The sequence below is a fragment of the Leptonychotes weddellii genome, chromosome 13 (assembly GCF_054177405.1).
Source record: "Leptonychotes weddellii isolate Sample4059 chromosome 13, ASM5417740v2, whole genome shotgun sequence".
Lineage (NCBI taxonomy): Eukaryota > Metazoa > Chordata > Mammalia > Carnivora > Phocidae > Leptonychotes > Leptonychotes weddellii.
In genome coordinates, this window is record NC_138381.1 from 16,185,361 (window position 1) to 16,204,935 (window position 19,575).

Below are 19,575 nucleotides of genomic sequence, written 5' to 3' on the forward strand. Positions count from 1 at the left end.
AGGAAGGGAAAAATGAAGAGGGGGAAATCGGAGGGTGAGATAAACCATGAGAGACTATGGACTCTGAGAAACAAACTGAGGGTTTTAGAGGGGAGGGGGGTGCGCGGATGGGTTAGCCTGGTGATGGGTATTAAAGAGGGCACGTATTGAATGGAGCACTGGGTGTTATACGCAAACAATGAATCATGGAACCCTACATCAAAAACTAATGGTGTAATGTATGGTGATTAATGTAACAATAAAATAAAATTTAAAAAAATTTAACGTACACTAAAAACTATAAAACATTGAAAAAAGCAATTGAAGATGACACAAATAAATGGAAAGATATTCTGTGCTCATGGAATGGAAAAATTAGTATTGTTTAAATGTCCATACTATCCAAAGCAATCTATATATTTAATGAAATCCTGATCAAAATTTCAATGGTATTTTTCACAGCAACAGAACAATCCTAAAATTTGTATGTAACCACAAAAGAGCCTGAATATCCAAAGCAATCTTGAAAAATAAAAACAAAGCTAGTGGAATCATACTCTGTGATTTCCAATAATGTTACAAAGCTATAGTAATCAAAACAGTATGGTATTGGCATAAAAACAGACACATAGATCAATGGAACAAAACACAGAAATAAACCCACACATATATGGTCAATTAATTTAAAAAAAAAAAGAGCCAAGAATATACAATGGGGAAAGAACAGTCTCTTCAATAAATGGTGTTGGGAAAATTAGACAACCATATGCAAAAGAATGAAGCTGGACCACTCTGATACAGGGAAGATGGAGTAGGATTCTAAACTCACCTTGTCCCACAGATACACCATCCGCATTCATGTAACTAAGCCAGAAAATGACCCAAGGACTGGCAGAATGGCTCTCCAGAGTTAACCATAGAAAGGGGGCTACATCAAAAGGGGTGGGAAGGGCAGAGACGGTCAGAAACCAAACCAACCTTTGTGACTAATCACAAGTGGGAGGGACACCAGGAGTACACAGGGAGAAGAACACACCTACACCAGGCCCCCCAGCCCAGGACCTGCACTGGGAAGACAAATCCCCATAACATCTGGCTTTGAGAACCAGAGGGGCTTAACACCAGGAACTTTAAAAATCAGGGGGCCGGATCTGGGAGAGCCGGAAGGCAAGGGTGATAGGAAACAGTCCCTGTCCTTAAAGAGAGAGCATAACAAACAACCCCTCAGAGATAGAGCATAGAAGCAGTGGTTTGAAAAGCGCCTGGGGTACGCGGGAAGATTTATTTACTAATCTCAAAACAAGCACTGGAGGGGCAGAGATCTTCAGGAGACTTCTCCAAGAATAAAAGAGCTGGTGGGCACCACTTCTCTCCCCTCACCTCAGTCTAGATACAGATAGCTGTGGGAACCAACATAAACTCTCGGCCACCTAGCATGTAACACCACAGCCTGCCCTCCCATTCTCCTGTGGACTGCCCCCTCCAACTGCCCCACCCAGCAGGAGTCCGTGCAAAGCGACACCACAAGCTTCTCCTGGTGCAAGCAGCTCCAACAGCCACTCCAAAGTGACTCTTGCCCTGGGGAGAGGGGAAGATAAGCACACACACCAGTCCCACTGCAGCCCCAGCAGCGGGTAGGGTGCAGACAGGTGATCTGACTGCTGGCCCTGCCTACCAACAAAAACCTCACAGGGGGCAGCACAAAGAGTCTGGTAGTAGTTCAAGGTCACTGCAACCCCAACAGACTGAGGACAGACATCTGGTCTGACTGCAGGCCCCGCCCACCAGTGAAAGCCTCTCTGGGGACAACATGGGGAGAGCACCCTGCAGGTCAGTGCAACCAGTTCTGGCAAATGGGCAGAAGGCAGGCATCCGGTCTGACCCAACGCAAGCCCAAGGCAGCCCCGGACTAGCCCCTTAACAGCACTGGGACCAAACTGCCCACAACAGGCAAAGAGGGCCACTGCAGACCAGCGGACCCAAGGCAGACATGGCTCAACCACAACAGCAGGGCACACACAACACAAGTCTCAATCCTCTGTCCCCATGTGTGGGCTTCTTTGTAACCTCCCCGGTCGAATTTATCGCCCAGTTGGCTCCCATCATTGTCTCTGTGAGACTGCCTAAATATACGTGGGCTCCGAGGGAAGCTGAACTTTAACATTCACCAAGGACAAAATGACTCCACAAAACCTCAAAGCATGGGCCCTATTCCTGCCCTGAGCACACAGTCCACCATCTGCTTGCTTGCTTTCTTTCTTTCAGATTTTATTTTATTTTTTGACAGAGAGAGAGGCAGCAAGAGAGGGAACACAAGCAGGGGGAGTGGGAGAGGGAGAAGCAGACTTCCCGTGGAGCAGGGAGCCCGATGCGGGACTCGATCCCAGGACCCTGAGATCATGACCCGAGCCGAAGGCAGACGCTTAATGACTGAGCCACCCAGGTGCCCCCACATCTGCTTTATTTAAAAAATCACGGGGGCGCCTGGGTGGCTCAGTGGGTTAATAAGCATCTGCCTTCGGCTCGGGTCATGATCCCAGGGTCCTGGGATGGAGCCCCGCATCCGGCTCCCTGCTCAACAGAGAGCCTGCTTCTCCCTCTCCCTCTGCTGCTCCCCCTGCCTGTTCTCGCTCTCTCTCTCTCTCTCTCATAAATAAATGAATAAATAAATAAATAAATAAATAAATAAATAAATAAATAAATAAATAAAATCTTTGAAAAAAATCACCAATAAAGCATTCCAAACATAAAGATAAAAAACATTTCTGGTTCCCATAATATGAAAGTCATACAGCCTTGCACATACTAAAAACATAAGATAAAGTCTATTAACTTTCTAGAATGCCCTTTGTTAATAATCTGTAATTTTTATGTAAAAAAAACACATAACCCTGCACCAAATGCTCCCTTCCCCCAAGCACTCTTTTCTTTGTGAAGATTGTGTATCCAGAGCATCTGTCCTAACTTGGGCTCAACTAAAACTTTTTTCCTTTTAAAAATTTTTAACAGGGTTTGTTCATTTTGCGTCAACACTTCTTGGCATAGTCTGCAGGACATCAGAGCAACTCACCTGAGATCTCCTGGGGGTCCTCTGGAGCTCGGTGCTCAGTGCCAGCATGGGCCCTTTGTGCCCCTCCGACTTCTCAGCACCTCACAGGTGTATTGGGTGAGTTCAGATATCCGGACCTCCTCAATTTGAGTTGATGGTCCTGACTTCTATTCCAGCTGTTGAGGGTTACCAGTAACATTCTCTAGGTGGGAATAACCTAGAGGGGTTGGTGTTGATGGGTGATTTGTTTTAATTTGGCATTATACAAATTAATGTTTTAATATAAGGCTTGAGTAAACTTTCTGACTAGAAATATGAGAGACTAAATCTTTGGTAGCCTAAAACTAGCTAGGTTAAATGATAAATTGGTTCAAAATCATTGGATATCTAAGTCTTTTCCAAATAAAATAAAATAATAAAACACTAAATACTAAACACAGGTTTACCTACGTTTGTCTTATTAGAGGAAAACTAAAGATAAATTTGGGTTTATTAGTAAACATGTTTTATGCTTTATTAAAAGATTGTACTATGAAGAAACATTTTTAGAAATTATGAAATATATTCATAAACGTACCAATCTAAAGGATACAGGCATAACAGTTCACAATTGCTTACTACTTAGTTTCTACTACAAATCAAGGTTTCTAAGCATTAAAAATACTGATAAATGTAACTAAGATCACTGGAAATAAAAAGGAAAATATCTTGGTATGCAAGTAAAGTTAGAGATGTGTTTTTGGTAAGATAGAATATGAGGAATAAAAATACATTTTTGTTGAGGGAAAAGAAGGTCATTTAGTCCTGAAATGAGACTGGTTATTTAGAGAGAAAAAAATGTAGGACAAAATCTGAATGGAAGGGGCACCTGGGTGGCTCAGTTGGTTAAGCGACTGCCTTCGGCTCAGGTCATGATCCTGGAGTCCCGGGATCGAGTCCCGCATCGGGCTCCCTGCTTGGCAGGGAGTCTGCTTCTCCCTCTGACCCTCCTCCCTCTCATGCTCTCTGTCTCAAATAAATAAATAAAATCTTTAAAAAAAAAAAAAATCTGAATGGAAAAGAAAGTTGTAGGTTTGTGAAGGGAAATCTTTGGAAAAAAATTTTATGAGTGCTCAGGACTAAGATTGGGATGAATGAATCTTAAAGGTACACTAATATAAGATTGAAATTTGGTTTTTCCCTCTCTTAAAAAAGCAAAGTTTTCTTCGATTGCGGGTCTGCTCTTGATAAATTATAAACCAACTTTTTTCCCCTTTATCTGCCCAGAAAAAACAAGGTTCCTATATTTGTTTTTATCAGGTCCTTGATTACTTAAGAAAACTAAATCTTCTCATCTATAAAGGAGCTAATAACCCTATGAATTTGCCTTCTGAATCTTTTGTTGCCACCTTGGTTGAATAATCAAATATTAAGTTCTATAAAAATCTATGATCCTATTTAGGCATGTGCTTTAGAACTTTCTGAGGTTTTTAACAAACTTCCCCAAAATTCAAATTCTAAATGTAGTCTTTTTAACTAATTAGGCTTATTTGGTATGTTGTTACATGGGGAGTGTGGGCAAACAAACGATGATAAATCTTAGGCTATACTGTGTGAGTAAACGTTGTAACTATTCCAGAAAATATATAAAATTCCTAAAATTTTAATATGTTCTGGTATAATGTCATCACTTAAAATTCTAATTATTAAAATGTTGTGTACCACAAAAACAATCAAATTTTCTTGTCAACTCATTATAATGAACTCTCATCAGATCAGATCCCTATAATGTGAATATTATTACACATTATGGTATCACTGAGTTCCCTTAACCTAGTCTCATTTTTTATTATTTTTTCTTTTTCTGTTCTGTTTGGTTGCTTTCCATTACTCTTTCTTCCAGCTCACTGATCTGTTCTTCTGCTTTCTCTAATCTTTTATTCCCTGTACTGTATTTTTAATTTCAGTTATTAAGTTCTTTATCTCTGATTTTTTATATAGGTTAAGGGAACTCAGTGACACCATCATGTATAATAATATTCACATTATAGGGATTCCAGATGGAGAAGAGAAGATAAAAGGGGGCAGAAAATTTATTTGAAGAAATAATAGCTGAAAACTTCCCTAAGGTGGGGAAGGAAACAAATCCATATCCAGGAGGCACAGAGAGCCTACAATAAAATCAGTCTGAGGAGACTCACACCAAGGCACATAACAATTAAAATGGGAACACACAGTGATAAAGAGAGAATTTTTAAAAACAGCAAGAGAAAAGAGTTACATACAAGGGAAACTCCATAAGGCTATCAGCTGATTTTTCAGCAGAAACTCTGCAGGCCAGAAAAGAGTGCTAATTTGTGCTAAAAGGAAAAAACCTGAAACCAAGAATACTCTATCCAGCAAGACTATCATTCAGAATAGAAGAAGGGATAAAGAGTTTCTCAAACAAAACTTAAAGGAATTAATCATCACTAAACAAGCCTTACAAGTAATGTTAGTGGACCTGCTGGGTGGCTTAGTTGGTTGGGCAGCCAACTCTTGATTTTGGCTTGGGTCATGATCTCGGGATCATGGGGTCAAACCCTGCATTGGGCTCCACCCTCAGTGTGTGGAGTCTGCTTGTCCCTCTTCCTCCCTCCCCCCACTAGTGTGTACATGCTCTCTAAAATAAATAAATAAAATCTTAAAAAGAAAAATGTTAGAGGGAATTCTATGAGTGGAAAGGAAAGGCCACAATCAGGAATAAGAAAATTAGTAAAGGACATAATTCACAGGTACATACAAACATAATAAAAGTAGATTAATCCCTTATAAAACCAGTATAAAGATTAAAGCACAAAAACAGTAAAATCAATGATACCTATAAAAATTAGTCAAGGGATCCACAAAATAAAAGGATGTAAAGTATGATGAAACCATATACATAAAATGTGTGTTTGTGTGTGGGGGGAATAAAAATTTAGTGCTTTTATTTTTTTTTTTAAAGATTTTATTCACTCATTTGACAGAGACACAGCAAGAGAAGGAACATAAGCAGGGAGAGTAGGAAAGGGAGAAGCAGGCTTCCCGCTAAGAAGGCAGCCCAACGGGGGCTCAATCCCAGGATCCTGGGATCATGACCCAAGCCGAATGCAGACGCTTAACGAATGAGCCACCTAGGTGCCCCAATCTAGTGCTTTTAAAATGGATTCAAAATTAAGCGACCATCAACCTAATACAGACTGCTACATGCATAGTATATTACATATAAACCAAATTTGAACAGATAAATTACTAGCAATAAAATTAAGCCAATAACCCAAAAACTCCCAATAAATAAAAGTCCAGGACCAGATGGCTTCACAGGTGAATTCTACCAAACAGTTAAGAGTAGAGTTAACAACTATTTTTCTCAAACTATTCCAAAATATAGAAGAGGAAGGAAAGCTTTGAAATTCAATCTAAGAGGACAGCATTGCCCTGTTAACAAAATCAAATAAACACACTTAAAAAAAGGAGAACACATGCCAGTCTCTGACCAACATAGATGCAAAGTTCCTCAATAAGATGTTAGCAAACTGATTCCAGCAATATATTAAAAAAAAATAAAATAAAATAAAAACACCACGATCAAGTGGGATTTATTCCTGGGATACAATGGTAGTTCAAATCAATCAATGTGATATATCGTATCAACAGGAGAAAGGATAAAAACCATATGATCATTTCAATAGATGCACAAAAAGCATTTGACAAAGTACAACATCCATGCATGATAAAAACCCTCAACAAAGTAGGTTTATTTTTTTGTTGTTTAAAGATTTTATTTATGGGGCGCCTGGGTGGCTCAGTTGTTAAGCGTCTGCCTTCGGCTCAGATCATGATCCCAGAGTCCTGGGATCAAGCCCTGCATCGGGCTCCTGCTTGGCGGGAGGTCTGCTTCTCCCTCTCCCACTCCCCCTGCTTGTGTTCCCTCTCTCGCTGTGTCTCTCTCTGTCAAATAAATAAATAAAATCTTAAAAAAAAAAAAGATTTTATTTATTTATTGGAGAGAGTGAGACAGAGATAGCAACAGAGATAATGAGAGAGAGCACGAGCTGGGGCGGGGGGGGGGCGGAGAGGGGCAGAGGGAGAAGCAGAATCCCCACTGAGCAGGGAGCTGGATGTGGGGCTCAATCCCAGGACCCTGGGATCATGACCTGAGCCAAAGGCAGACACTTAACCAACTGAGCTACCCAGAAGCCCCAACAAAGTAGGTTTAGAGGAAACATACCTCAACATAATAAAGACCATATGTGAAAAATCTACAGGTAACTCATACTTAATGGTGAAAAACTGAGAGCTCTTCCCCTAAGATCGGGAACAAGACAAGGTTTCCACTCTCACCACTTTTATTCAACATAGTATTGGAAGTCCTAGCCACAGAAATCAGATTAGAAAAAGGAATATAAGGAATCCAAATTGGTAAGGAAGAAGTAAAACTTTCACTATTTTCAGATGACATGTTACTGTATATAGAAAGCCCTAAAGACTCCACCAAAACACTACTTGAACTGATAAACAGTAAAGCTGCAAGATACAAAATTGATATACAGAAATTGTTACGGAACCTGGACTGGATCGCCCGATGGAAGAACCAAGTGGCACCCGGAAATCTTGGAGGATAGGAGGTTTATTTAACGCCGGTGGGCTCAGAGGAGAGTGGTCTCCAAAGGTCTGAGCCCCAAGCACAAACACAGGGGGCAATTTATACATATCTACTTCTGCATACTTGGCACTTTTGGTGCGTGCATGAACCGGGGTAGGGAGAAGAACCCGGATTGGTCCACGCAGGAAGCAAAGAGAAGAACCTGGAAGAGCCCTGGGGCAAGAACTGGGACTCTCGCGCTGGCTCGGTTGGCCATCTTAGGACACAGATTTTCCTTATCAAAATTGGTTCCATCTCTATACACTAATAATGAAGTAGCATAAAGAGAAATTAAGAAAATAATCAACTGCATCAAAAGTAAAAAAACCCCAAAAACCTAGGAACAAACTTAAGAAGATGAAACACCTGTACACCAAAAATTGTAAAACAATGATGAAAGAAGTTGAAGATGAGACAAACAAATGGAAAGACATTCCATGCTCAAGGATTGGAAGAACCAATATTGTTAACATGTCCATACTACCCAAGGCACCCTACAGATTTAATGCAATCCCTATCAGACTACCAACATCATCTGCACAGAATTAGAACAAATAATCCTAAAATTTGTATGGAACTACAAAAGACTCCAAACAGCCAAAGCAATCTTGAAAAAGAAGAACAAAACTGATGGTATCACAATCTCAGATTTCAAGTTTACTACAAAGCTGCAGTTATCAAAACAGTATGGTACTGGCACAAAAATAGACACGTTGATCCATGGAACAGAATAGAGAACCTAGGGGCGCCTGGGTGGCTCAGTCGTTGGGCGTCTGCCTTTGGCTCAGGTCACGATCCCAGGATCCTGGGATCGAGCCCCGCATCAGGCTCCCTGCTCAGCGGGAAGCCTGCTTTTCCCTCTCCCACTCCCCCTGCTTGTGTTCCCTCTCTCGCTGTGTCTCTCTCTGTCAAATAAATAAAATCTTTAAAAAAAAGAATAGAGAACCTAGAAATAAACCCATACTTATGTGGTCAATTAATCTATGACAAAGGAGGCAAGAATATACAATGGGAAAAAGACAAGTCTCTTCAACAGATGGTGATGGGAAAACTGGACAGCTACATGCAAAAGAATGAAACTGGACTACTTTCTTACGCCATACACAAAAACTCAAAATGGATTAAAGACCTAAATGTGAGATCTGAAACCACAAAATTCCTAGAAGAAAACAGGAAATAAGCTCTTTGATGTCAGCAGTAGAAACATTTTTCTAGATATGTCACCTTTGGCAAGGGAAACAAAAGCAAAATAAACTGTTGGGACTACACCAAAATAAAATCTTGAAATTTACAACATAATGGATGAGCCTTGACGGCATTAGGCTAAGGGAAATAAATCAGAGAAAGACAAATATTGTATGATTTCACTTATATGTGGAGTCTAAAAGCAAACAAACAACAATAAAACAAAACAAAACAAAAAACCCTGGACCTCATGGATACTGAGAATAGACTGGTGGTTGCCATAGAAGGGGGAGGTAGGGAGTGAAAAGGTAAACAACTTCCACCTATAAGTCATGGGGATGTAATATACACAAAATGTACATTTGTTCTATACTTATTGTATATTTGAAAACTGCTAAGAGTAAATCCTAAAAGTTCTTGTCATAAAAAAAAATTTGTAAGTATGTATAGTGATGGATGTTAATGAGACTTGTAATCATTTTCACAATATATACAAATATCAAAATATTGTGTTGTAAACCTGAAACTAATGTTTTATGTAAAGTATATCAATAAAAAATATATTTAAAAAGGAATGAAGTGCTGGGACACGTGGGTGGCTCAGTCGGTTAGGCATTTGACTCTTGGGTTTCAGCTCAGGTCATGATCTCAGGGTTGTGGGATCGAGCTCTGCATCGGGCTCTGCGCTCAGTGCAGAGTCTGCTTAAGATTCTCTCTCTTCCTCTCCCTCTGCCCCATCCCCTCTGTGAGCGTGTGTGCACATCCTCTCTTTCTCTCTCATAAATAAATAAATCTTAAAAAAAAAAAAAAAGGAATGAAATGCTACTACAAGCTGCATGGTGGGAGAACCTGCAACACATCATGCTAAATAAAAGATGCCAGATTCAAGTTTACACATTTATGATTCCACCTCTATGAAATGCCCAGAATAGTTAAATGTACAGAGACAGCTGATATGTGGTTTTCAGGGGCTAAGGGTAAAAAGGAATTGTAATACAAGCCCTGACAGTTTTTTGCTGTTGTATTTTACGATGCAAGTGCATGACTTGAGCTTTGATTGCCCCAGGCATCTACTTCAAGAGGGTATCTCTAATAAACACATGGCCAGCCACAACTAGAAAAAAAGCTAGGCTGCCTACCTCGACTTAAGCTCCTTTGTTTTAGAGATCTTGGTTGATTTTGATAAATGACCATTTGGGCCACTTGCCTTTTCTCTCTCCACATTTTAAATTCACACTCTTCTGGAAAGCTTGATTTTCTCTTTATACAAAACAATAACAATGCAAAAACCACCTTAGCCTTAAGATTATAGTGATTCTTTAGGATCAGTTCAAAGATCTTCCTTTACTCCTGCATATAAATATGAAGAAGTAATGATGCCTCCAACAGACATGGGTGGATAACTCACCACCTATTCCCAACCCCCTTCCTTCCTTGCCTACCCCCACTACAGACTGGAAATGTAAATACCTACTTTCCCAAACTCCCTTGTCGCTAGGGATGGTGACGTGACCTACTTCTAGTCAATGAGACAAAAGGAGAAGCATGATGGGAAGACTTACTTTACTGCCTTTCCCCTCATCTTACCTCATCTCACTTCTCCCTTTGAATATGAATGGGATGCCCAGAGCTCTGGCAGCCATGTTGTGATCATGAGGCAACAAGCCAACATGTTAAGACAGCAGAGAAAAAAATTAGGTTACTGATGTAGCTGAACTCCTGAATTCCTACCTCCAGACTACTTCCATGTAAGAAAAAATAAAGCCTTATTTGTTTAAACTATGTTAGGTTTTCTGGTATTTGTGGTTGAAAGCAATTCTAAATGATACAATGCATGAAAATGCAGCAAACCCAAGGAAAAGAAGAGGATTAAAGAGGAAAAATAATTTAAAACAATTAGACAAAATAAACAAAAACCCTCAAATAAATTAGAGACAAAAAAATTGCAAGGAAGGAAACAAATCTATCATTTTTGAAGGGGATATGGTGGTATTCTTGGAAAATCTAAGAGATTCAACTAAAAATACTATGGTAATAATTCAACAAGATAGTGGAAACAAAATAAATACAAAGATAACTTGCAGTTTTACAAACAACAAACAAGACATAATTGCAATTAAAAAAACAAAATACTTAGGAATAAACTTTACAAGACCTATATGAACAATGTTAAAACACTAGCATATTTAGAAGAAGAGCTAAGCAAATGAAAGGCATGTCATGTTCTTGGCTAAAACCTAACATCAAAGAGAGTCAATTCTCCCTAATTTATAAATGGCATATCATCCCCACAAAAATGACAACAGTTTTCATTAATAGGCTGATTGTAAAGTTCATATGGAGACATTACTAAGAGACAAAAAACTGAAAAGACAACAATGAGGGAGACTACCCCTACCAGATAATAAATCATAATTTAAAAACTAATTTAAACAGTGTGATTCTAATGCATGATTATACCATCCATGGAACAGAACAGAAAACCCAGAAATAGACCCAAACACATGGAAACTCACTACACATAAAGGTGGTACCAAAGATCAGTAGGGGTAAAGACAGACTTTTTAATAAAGGGTGTTGGAACAATAAGAAAACAAACCGGATACCATACAATGTAGTAGAATAAACTCCAAATAAAAGATTTAAATGTAAAACAGAAACAGGGCGCCTGGGTGGCTCAGTTGGTTAAGCGACTGCCTTCGGCTCAGGTCATGATCCCAGGGTCCTGGGATCAAGTCCCACATCGGGCTCCCGGCTCAGCAGGAAGCCTGCTTCTCCCTCTCCCACTCCCCCTGCTTGTGTTCATGCTCTCGCTGTCTCTGTCTCTGTCAAATAAATAAATAAAATCTTAAAAAAAAAAAAAAAAATGTAAAACAGAAACAAAAACAAGAAAAACAGTAACTCATAAAAGTTGGAAGAAAAACATGAGAAAATTCAAATATAGACTAAGAGTAGAGAAAGCCTTTAAAATTAAGATTAAAAATCCAAGGGTGCCTGGGTGGCTCAGATAGTTAAGCGTCTGCCTTGGGCTTGCGTTGTGATCCTGGGGTCCTGGGATCAAGTCCCACATCGGGCTCCCCCTGCTCTGCGGGGAGGCTGTTTCTCCCTCTCCCTCTGCCTGCCATTCCCCATACTTGTGCTCTCTCTCTGCCAAATAAATAAATTAAAAAAAAGATTAAAAATCCAAAGCCTCAGGGCACCTGGGTGGCTCAGTCGGTTAAGTGTCTGCCTTCGGCTCAGGTCATGATCTCAGGGTCCTGGGATCAAGCCCTGCATTGGGCTCCCTGCTCAGCAGGGAGGAGTTTGCTTCTCCCTTTCCCTCTCCCTCTGCCCCTCCACCCCACTCATGCTCTCTTTCTCTTTCTCTCAAAATCTTAAAAAAAAAAAAAAAAATCCAAAGCCTCTAAGGAAAAAGGGTAATGACTTCAAGTGCCTAAGGATGAAAGCGTTCCTTATAGAAGAAAAAAAATGCTATAAGCAAAGTCAAATGGCAAAATGGGAAAAAATATTTGCAACTCATATCACACAAAGGGCTAATCTCCCTAATACATAAAGACTTCCTTGGAACTGAAAGATGCTGACAATTCAACACAAAACAAAATGGGCAAAGTACATGAACAAAAAGAAAATCACAGAAAAAAGAAATACAAATGGCTCCTAAACACATGAAAAGATGTTTAAACTTACCTGTACTAGGGGTGCCTGGCTGGCTCAGTCAGTAGAGCATGTGACTCTTGATCTCAGGGTTGTGAGTTCAAGCCTCATATTGGGTATACAGCTTACTTTAAAATTAAAAAAATTAAAAAAATTAAAAAATAAACTTACTTGTATTAAAGAAATACAAATCAAAGTGCTTTTGATAGACCATCCACACCTATCAACTTGACAAAAAAGGAAAGGTCTGGTAATGCACTGTTGAGACTATGGCAAAATAGGCTTTCTATTCTATTATTGGCAGGAATATAATTGATAAAACTCTAGGGAGGGCAATTTATCCATTAAAATTTCAAGGGCAGGGCGCCTGGGTGGCTCAGTCAGTTAAGGGTCTGCTTTTGGCTCAGGTCATGATCCCAGTGTCCTGGGATGGAGCCCCGTGTCAGGCTCCATCAGGGAGCCTGCTCAGCAGGGAGTCTGCTTCTCCCTCTCCCTCTGCCCCTCTCCCCAGCCTCCCCACTTGTGCTCTCTGCTCTCTTTCATGCTCTCTCTCTCAAATACAGAAAATCTTTTTAAGAAAATTTCAAAAGCATGTACATTTCGACTTAGCAATCACATTTTTCAAATCTATCTGCAGTTCTATTTGCCCAAAGAAGAAAAAACATGTATTACAATGATTGTACTGCAGCACTATCTGTAATAGCAAAACATTGGAAATGAGCAAGAAATCCATCATAAGGGACAAGAATTTAATAAAGTACATCCTGATAACAGAACACAACAAAACTAAAATGGAAACTAAGGGAGAATAAGAAAAATCTCCATGATTCACTATGAAGCGAGAAGAGCCAAATGCAGAACTGTGTGTATAGCAGCTACCTTTTATGTAAAAAAAACAGAAGAAAGACAATGAATTGACCTATAAATTTAATGAAATCCCAATCAAAATCCTATAAGATTTTTTGATAAAAATTGACAAGCTGATTCAATTTCAATTCAACTGGCAAGCTAAAATTCAAATGGAAATGCAAAGGACCTAAAATAACCAAAATGAGAAAGAAGAATAAAGTTGGAGGGGCTAACGCTACTTGATCTCAGGAATTATTATAAAGCTATTGTTACCAAAACAGCAGGGTTTTAGTCTTAAAGACAGCAAACAGATCAATGGAACAAAATTAATAGTCCAGAAATAAACCCACATATACATGGACAATCAATTTTTGACAAAGGTACAAAGGCAGTGAAGTGGAGAAAGGACAGACCTGTCAAGAAATGATGCTGGAACATTTGGATATTCATATGCAAAAAAAACCTAAACAAAAACTCCCACAAAACTTAGATCCATACCTCCTACAGGCAAAAGATGTGAACAGACACTTCAACAAAGATATGCAGGAGTGATGTCATCAAGATGGCAACACTGTCTATTCCTGACTCTATTCCCCCTTACAAGGAGATCAACTAACTATTCATAAACAAGATACTACAGAGAGAATCCTAGAAGCCGAAGCACCCCCTGCAACATAGAGACCAAAGAAGACCTCATTAGAAGAGTAAAAGGAGAGTTACACACTGACCTCACGGCCTCTCCCCAAGGCTGGCACAGCAACATGCTGAGAGGTCTCCCCTGAGCCTATAGGTCCTCCGATGGGAAAAGAGAGCCCAGTGTGGACATCCAGCTGCCCCAGCATTGTGGGTTGCCTCCTGGGAGCCTCCATTTGGACTAATCCAACAGGGATCACAGAGGAATCTAGAGGGCTCAACTACTGGAGATCTGATTGCAACAGAGAATGGGGAATGGCATGCAACAACCAGCACTCAGATCTTGTTAGAGCAGATTCCTACCTGCAGCACCCAAGGAGCAATCCCAACCAGGAGTTTTGCTTATGCAGAGCCAAGCCCATAGCACAGTCTGACCAGAGAACTCAGCAGGGTACAGGTTTGCCTGATGGTAGGGTCCTCGAACAAAGAGCTTTGGAAGCCCTGTGAACTGGCTTGCTGTGCACAGGCAGACAAGTGAGTCATAGCCTGGCACACGGCTGGCTGTCACTTCCAGTTTTTCCAGATCAGAAAGCCTGATCTGGTTCACCTATGAAGCTGCTTGGAACTAGCCTAGGCAGAAATCATAGCCCTGCCCATTGCTGAATAGAGCTTTCAGCCTGCCCAACCAGAAAACCTAACCACTGCACACGAGAACCCACACAGCCCATCCAACAGCCCTGTTTATAGCAGCTCTTGAACAGAGAGCACAGCCTATGGCTTTGCCCACCTGCAGAGCAAAAGCAGTGGCCCCATCTGGCCAGGGAATTCAGTACACAGTCTTGCCTGATTCAGGTTCATAAACCTGCAGCCCATCCTGCTGCTCCACCGGGGCAGGGAAGCTAATTCATAGTGCCATATACTGCTGAGTATAGTACCCCATCCTGACCGTCTAGTAAGCCTGACCAGGGAACCCAGGCAAAGGCAGAGCCCATCCTACAGCCTCACTTGGGCAGGGAACAGCTGTCCTAACTGTTCTCAGCCAGCAGTATCCCCTTCACCCCAACCTCAAAGCTTGGGCAGTGGTCTTGAACAAAGACAGATCCTGATAGCAGGTCCCATCTGCCCAAAGATGTTACCAGCAGACATGTCCAGTAACCTACACTGAACTGACTGGTAAAGAACTGTCCCTACTAAAGTTAACCTATAAAGTATAGAAGAGGAAACTGCTCACTCAAATGCATACATAACAACATAAGGAATCAAAGACAATGAAAAATCAGGTAAACATGACACCACCAAAGGAAACTAATAAAGCTCTGATAACTAATCCTAAAGAAATGGAGATCTATGAGCTGTCAAACAATTCAGAACAGTCCTCTTAAAAGTTCAGCAAACTACAAGAACACACAGAAAGAACACAATTAAACAGTATTAGGAAAACAATGCATGAAGTACTCTAAATAGAAAGCCTCAAAAAAACCCACAACATAAATCCTAGAGCTGAAAAATGCAATGACTGAAGAATTCAATAAAGAGCTTCAAAAGTAGACTCAACCTAAAGAAATGCAAAAGAAAGAACCACTGATTTAGAAAACAGGACATTTGAAATCAGAGGAGCAAAATGAAAAAAGTAAAGAAAGCCTACAGTACTTACAGAACACAATCAAAAGAAATAATATCTGCATTATGGAAATGTCAGGAGAAGAGAAAGAAAGGGATAAAAACATACTTAAAGCAATAATGGCTAAAAATTTCCCAAACTTCTGGAGAGAAATGGGACATCCAGATCCATGAGGTCCAAAGGACCCCAAATAAATTGAACATGAATAGGGCTATACCAAGGATACATTATGACTGTCAAAAGTCAAAAACAGAAAAATAATTCTGAAGGCAGCAGAAAAACAGGGAAGTTTCATACAAGAAAACCTCCATAAGACTATTGGTGGATTTCTCAAGAGAAACTTTTCAGGCTAGGAAAGAATGGGATGATATATTCAAAAATGTTGAAGTGGGGGGAAATCTGTCAACCAAGAATTTTATACCCAGCAAAGCTGTCCTTCTCCCAAACAAAAGACTCTCAAACAAAAGCTGAGGAAGTTCATCACCTTTGTACCTGTCTTACAAGAAATGAAAAAGGGAGTTCTTTGAGTAGAAGGACACTAACAGAAATCATAAACATAAGAAGATAACATAAAACTTGCTAGTAATGGTAAATATATAGTCAAAGTTAAATTCTGTAATACGGTTAATGGTGGTGTGTCATTCACTTACAACTCTAGATTAAAAATTAAACATAGTAAAAATATCCTTAACTACAATAATGTTATTGGTTACATAATACGAAAAATATGTGAACCTTAGCCTCATAACTTAAATTGTGAGGGGGAGTAGAAATAAAAATGTAAAGTTTAGGAATGCTATTTAAATTCTTCTCAACTTGAGAAAGGGTGTTATAATTTTAAGATAATTTATTTAAGCTTCATGGTAACCACAAGGGAAGAACCTGTAGTAATTACACAAAAGAACATGATAATGAAGTCAAAGCGTACTGATACCAAAAGATATCAAACACACACAAAAATAATAGGATAAGAAACAAGGAACAATGGATCTATAAAATACCAGAAAACAATGAACAACATGGCAATAGTTAGTGTTTACTTATCAATAATTACCTTAAATGTAAATGGATTAAATTCTCCAATTAGGGGCACCTGGTGGCTCAGCTGGTTAAGTGTCCAACGCTTGATCTCAGCTCAGGTCTTGATCTCAGGGTCATGAGTTTAAGTCTCACACTGGGCTCCAGTGTGTGCTGGGTGTGGAGCCTACTTGAAAAAAAAAATCTAATTAGAAGACATAGATGGCTGAATCGATTTAAAAAACAAAAACAAAAACCAAGACCCAATGATATGTTGCCTGCAAGAGACTCACCTTAGCTTTAAAGATATACATAGACTGAAAGTACAGGGATAGATAACAGTATTTCAAGAAAATAGTAACGAAAAAACCACCCCCAAACAGGAGTAGCCATGCTTATCATACAAAATAAACCTCAAACTAAAAATAGTAAAAAGAGACAAAGAAGGTCATTATATAATGATAAAGTGGTCAATCCATTGAGAAGCCATAACAATTGTAAATATTCATGCACCCTACATCAGAGCACCTAAATATACAAAGCAAAAACTAAGAGAGCTAAAAGGAGAAATAAACAGCAATACAATACAGTTGGGGACTTTAAGACCCCACTCTTAACAATGGATAGATTATCCAGACACAGAATCCATAAGGAAACAGACTGGCAAAGCACCATAGATCAAATGGACTTAACAGACATATACAGAACATTCTATCCAACAACAGTAGAATACACACTTTTCAAGTGCATGTAGAACATTTCTTAGGATAGACTGTATGTTATGCCACAAAGTAAGTCTCAGCAAATTCAAGAAGACTAAAGTCATACTAAGTATCTTCTCTGACCACTGTGGTATGGCATTAGAAATCAATAACAGGAAGAAAACTGAAACGTCCACAAATATATGGAAATTAAACAACATTCTTCTCAACAACCAATGAATCAAAAGAGAAATAAAAAAAAGTATCTTGAGACAAATGAAAATGGAAACACAACATACTAAAACTTATGGGATGCAGCAAAAGCAGTTCTAAGAGGGAACGTCCTAATATTAAGTGCCTATAGTAATTATCAAAGATCTCAAATAAACAACACTAAGCCATAAAGAACTATAAAAAGAAGAACAAACTGAACCCAAAGTTAGCAGAAGGAAATAATAAAAATTATAGCAGAAATAAATTAGAAACAGGAGAAAAATAGAAAAGATTAACAAAACAAAGAGTTGGTTCTTTGAGAAGAGGACCCAAATGAACAAAACTGTAAATGGAAAAGGAAACATTACAACCAATAACACAGAAATACAGAGGATCATTAGAACCTACTATGAACAACTATATGCCAAAAAACTGGACAACCTATTAGAAATGGAAAAATTCTTAGAAATATGCAATCTAGGGGTGCCTGGGAGGCTCAGTCGGTTAAGCATCTGCCTTCAGCTCAGGTCATGATCCCAGGGTCCTGGGATCGAGCCCCACATCGGGCTCCCTGCTCAGCGGCATGCCTGCTTCTCCCTTGCCCTCTGTCTGCTGCTCCCCCGGCTTGTGCTCTCTCTCTCTACCAAATAAATAAATAAAATCTTAAAAAAAAAAAGAAAAGAAATATGCAACCTACTAAGCATGAAGCAAGGAGAAATAGAAACTCCAAACAGACTGATTACTACTAAGGAGATTGAATTAAAATTTTTATTTATTTGTCAGAGAAACAGAAAAAGCACAATTGGGGGGAGCAGCAGAGGGAGAAGCAGGCTCCCTGCTGAGCAGAGCTCGATGTAGGACTCGATCCCAGGACCCTGGGATCATGCCCTGAGCTGAAGGCAGACACTTAACCAACTGAACCACCCAGGTATCCCAAGGAGATTGGGTTAGTAATCAAAAATCTCCCAGCAAAGAATAGCCCAGGACCAAATGGTTTCACTGATGAATTTTACCAAACATTTAAAGAATTAATGCCAATCCTTCTCAGACTCTTCCAAAAAACTGAAAGGGAAGGAACACTCCTAAATTTATTTCATAAGGCCAGCACTACCTTGATAGGAAAGTCAGGAAAGGACACCAGAAGAAAAAAGAAAACAAACAAACAAACAAACAAAAAACAACCACAGGCCAATATCCCTAATGAATACAGACACAAAAATTCTCAAAATACTAGCAAACCAAATTCAGCAGCACATTAAAAATATCATTCACCATGATGAAGTGAGATTTATCCCTGGATCAAGGATGGTGCAGCATATGCAAACCAATCATTGTGATACATCACATTAAAAAATGAAAGAAAAAAATCATATGACCATAAGCACAGACACAGAAAAACATTTGACAAAATTCAACATCCATTAATGATAAAAGCTCTTAACAAATTAGGTATAGAAGGAATGAACCTCAACATAATAAAGGCCATATACAAAAGAGACCCACAGCTAACATACTCAGTGGTGAAAGGTTGAAAGATTTGCCTTGTTCCAAGAACAGGAACAAGACAAGGGTGCCCACTCTTACCATTCCTGTTCAACAGGGTTCTGTGTTGAACCCTGTTCTGGGGTTGCTTTGAAATGAAGCAACCAGGCCAGAAAAAAGAAGCAAAAGGCATTCAGAATTGGAAAGGGAGAACTAAAATTGTCTCTCTCTGCAGATAACATGATTTTATATAGAGAAAATCCTAAAGATGCCACCAAAAAACTGTTAGATCTAATCAACAAATTCAGTAAAGTTGCAGGTTACAAAATAACACTTTTTAAAAGTAGCATTTTTTTTTTAAAAGATTTTATTTATTTATTTGAGACAGAGAGAATGAGATACAGAGAGCATGAGAGGGAGGAGGGTCAGAGGGAGAAGCAGACTCCCTGCCGAGCAGGGAGCCCGATGCGGGACTCGATCCCGGGACTCCAGGATCATGACCTGAGCCGAAGGCAGTCGCTTAACCAACTGAGCCACCCAGGCGCCC

The 19,575-nt window shown here is 39.6% G+C and overlaps 1 protein-coding gene and 1 long non-coding RNA gene across 3 annotated transcripts in view; one reads left to right on the forward strand and one right to left on the reverse strand.

Moving 5' to 3' along the window:
• Positions 1-3,111, forward strand: part of ATP8B1 (ATPase phospholipid transporting 8B1) — a 135,857-nt gene extending 132,746 nt beyond the window's left edge. The window contains exon 28 of the mRNA XM_081801123.1: positions 2,989-3,111. Within this exon, the coding sequence (XP_081657249.1) occupies positions 2,989-3,024 (36 nt within the window). The 3' untranslated portion in view covers positions 3,025-3,111. The remainder of the gene's footprint in view (positions 1-2,988) is intronic.
• LOC115942203 (uncharacterized) overlaps positions 1-19,575 on the reverse strand; it is a 95,202-nt gene that overhangs the window by 64,720 nt on the left and 10,907 nt on the right. Inside the window, exons 2-4 of one of the 2 annotated variants that reach the window (XR_014139576.1) lie at positions 16,670-16,819; positions 12,546-12,636; positions 3,050-3,245 (exon numbers count right to left, since the gene is read on the reverse strand). This is a non-coding gene — a long non-coding RNA (uncharacterized LOC115942203). Of the gene's footprint in view, positions 1-3,049; positions 3,246-12,545; positions 12,641-16,669; positions 16,820-19,575 lie in introns of both variants that reach the window. The other variant, XR_014139577.1, reaches the window with a different exon arrangement.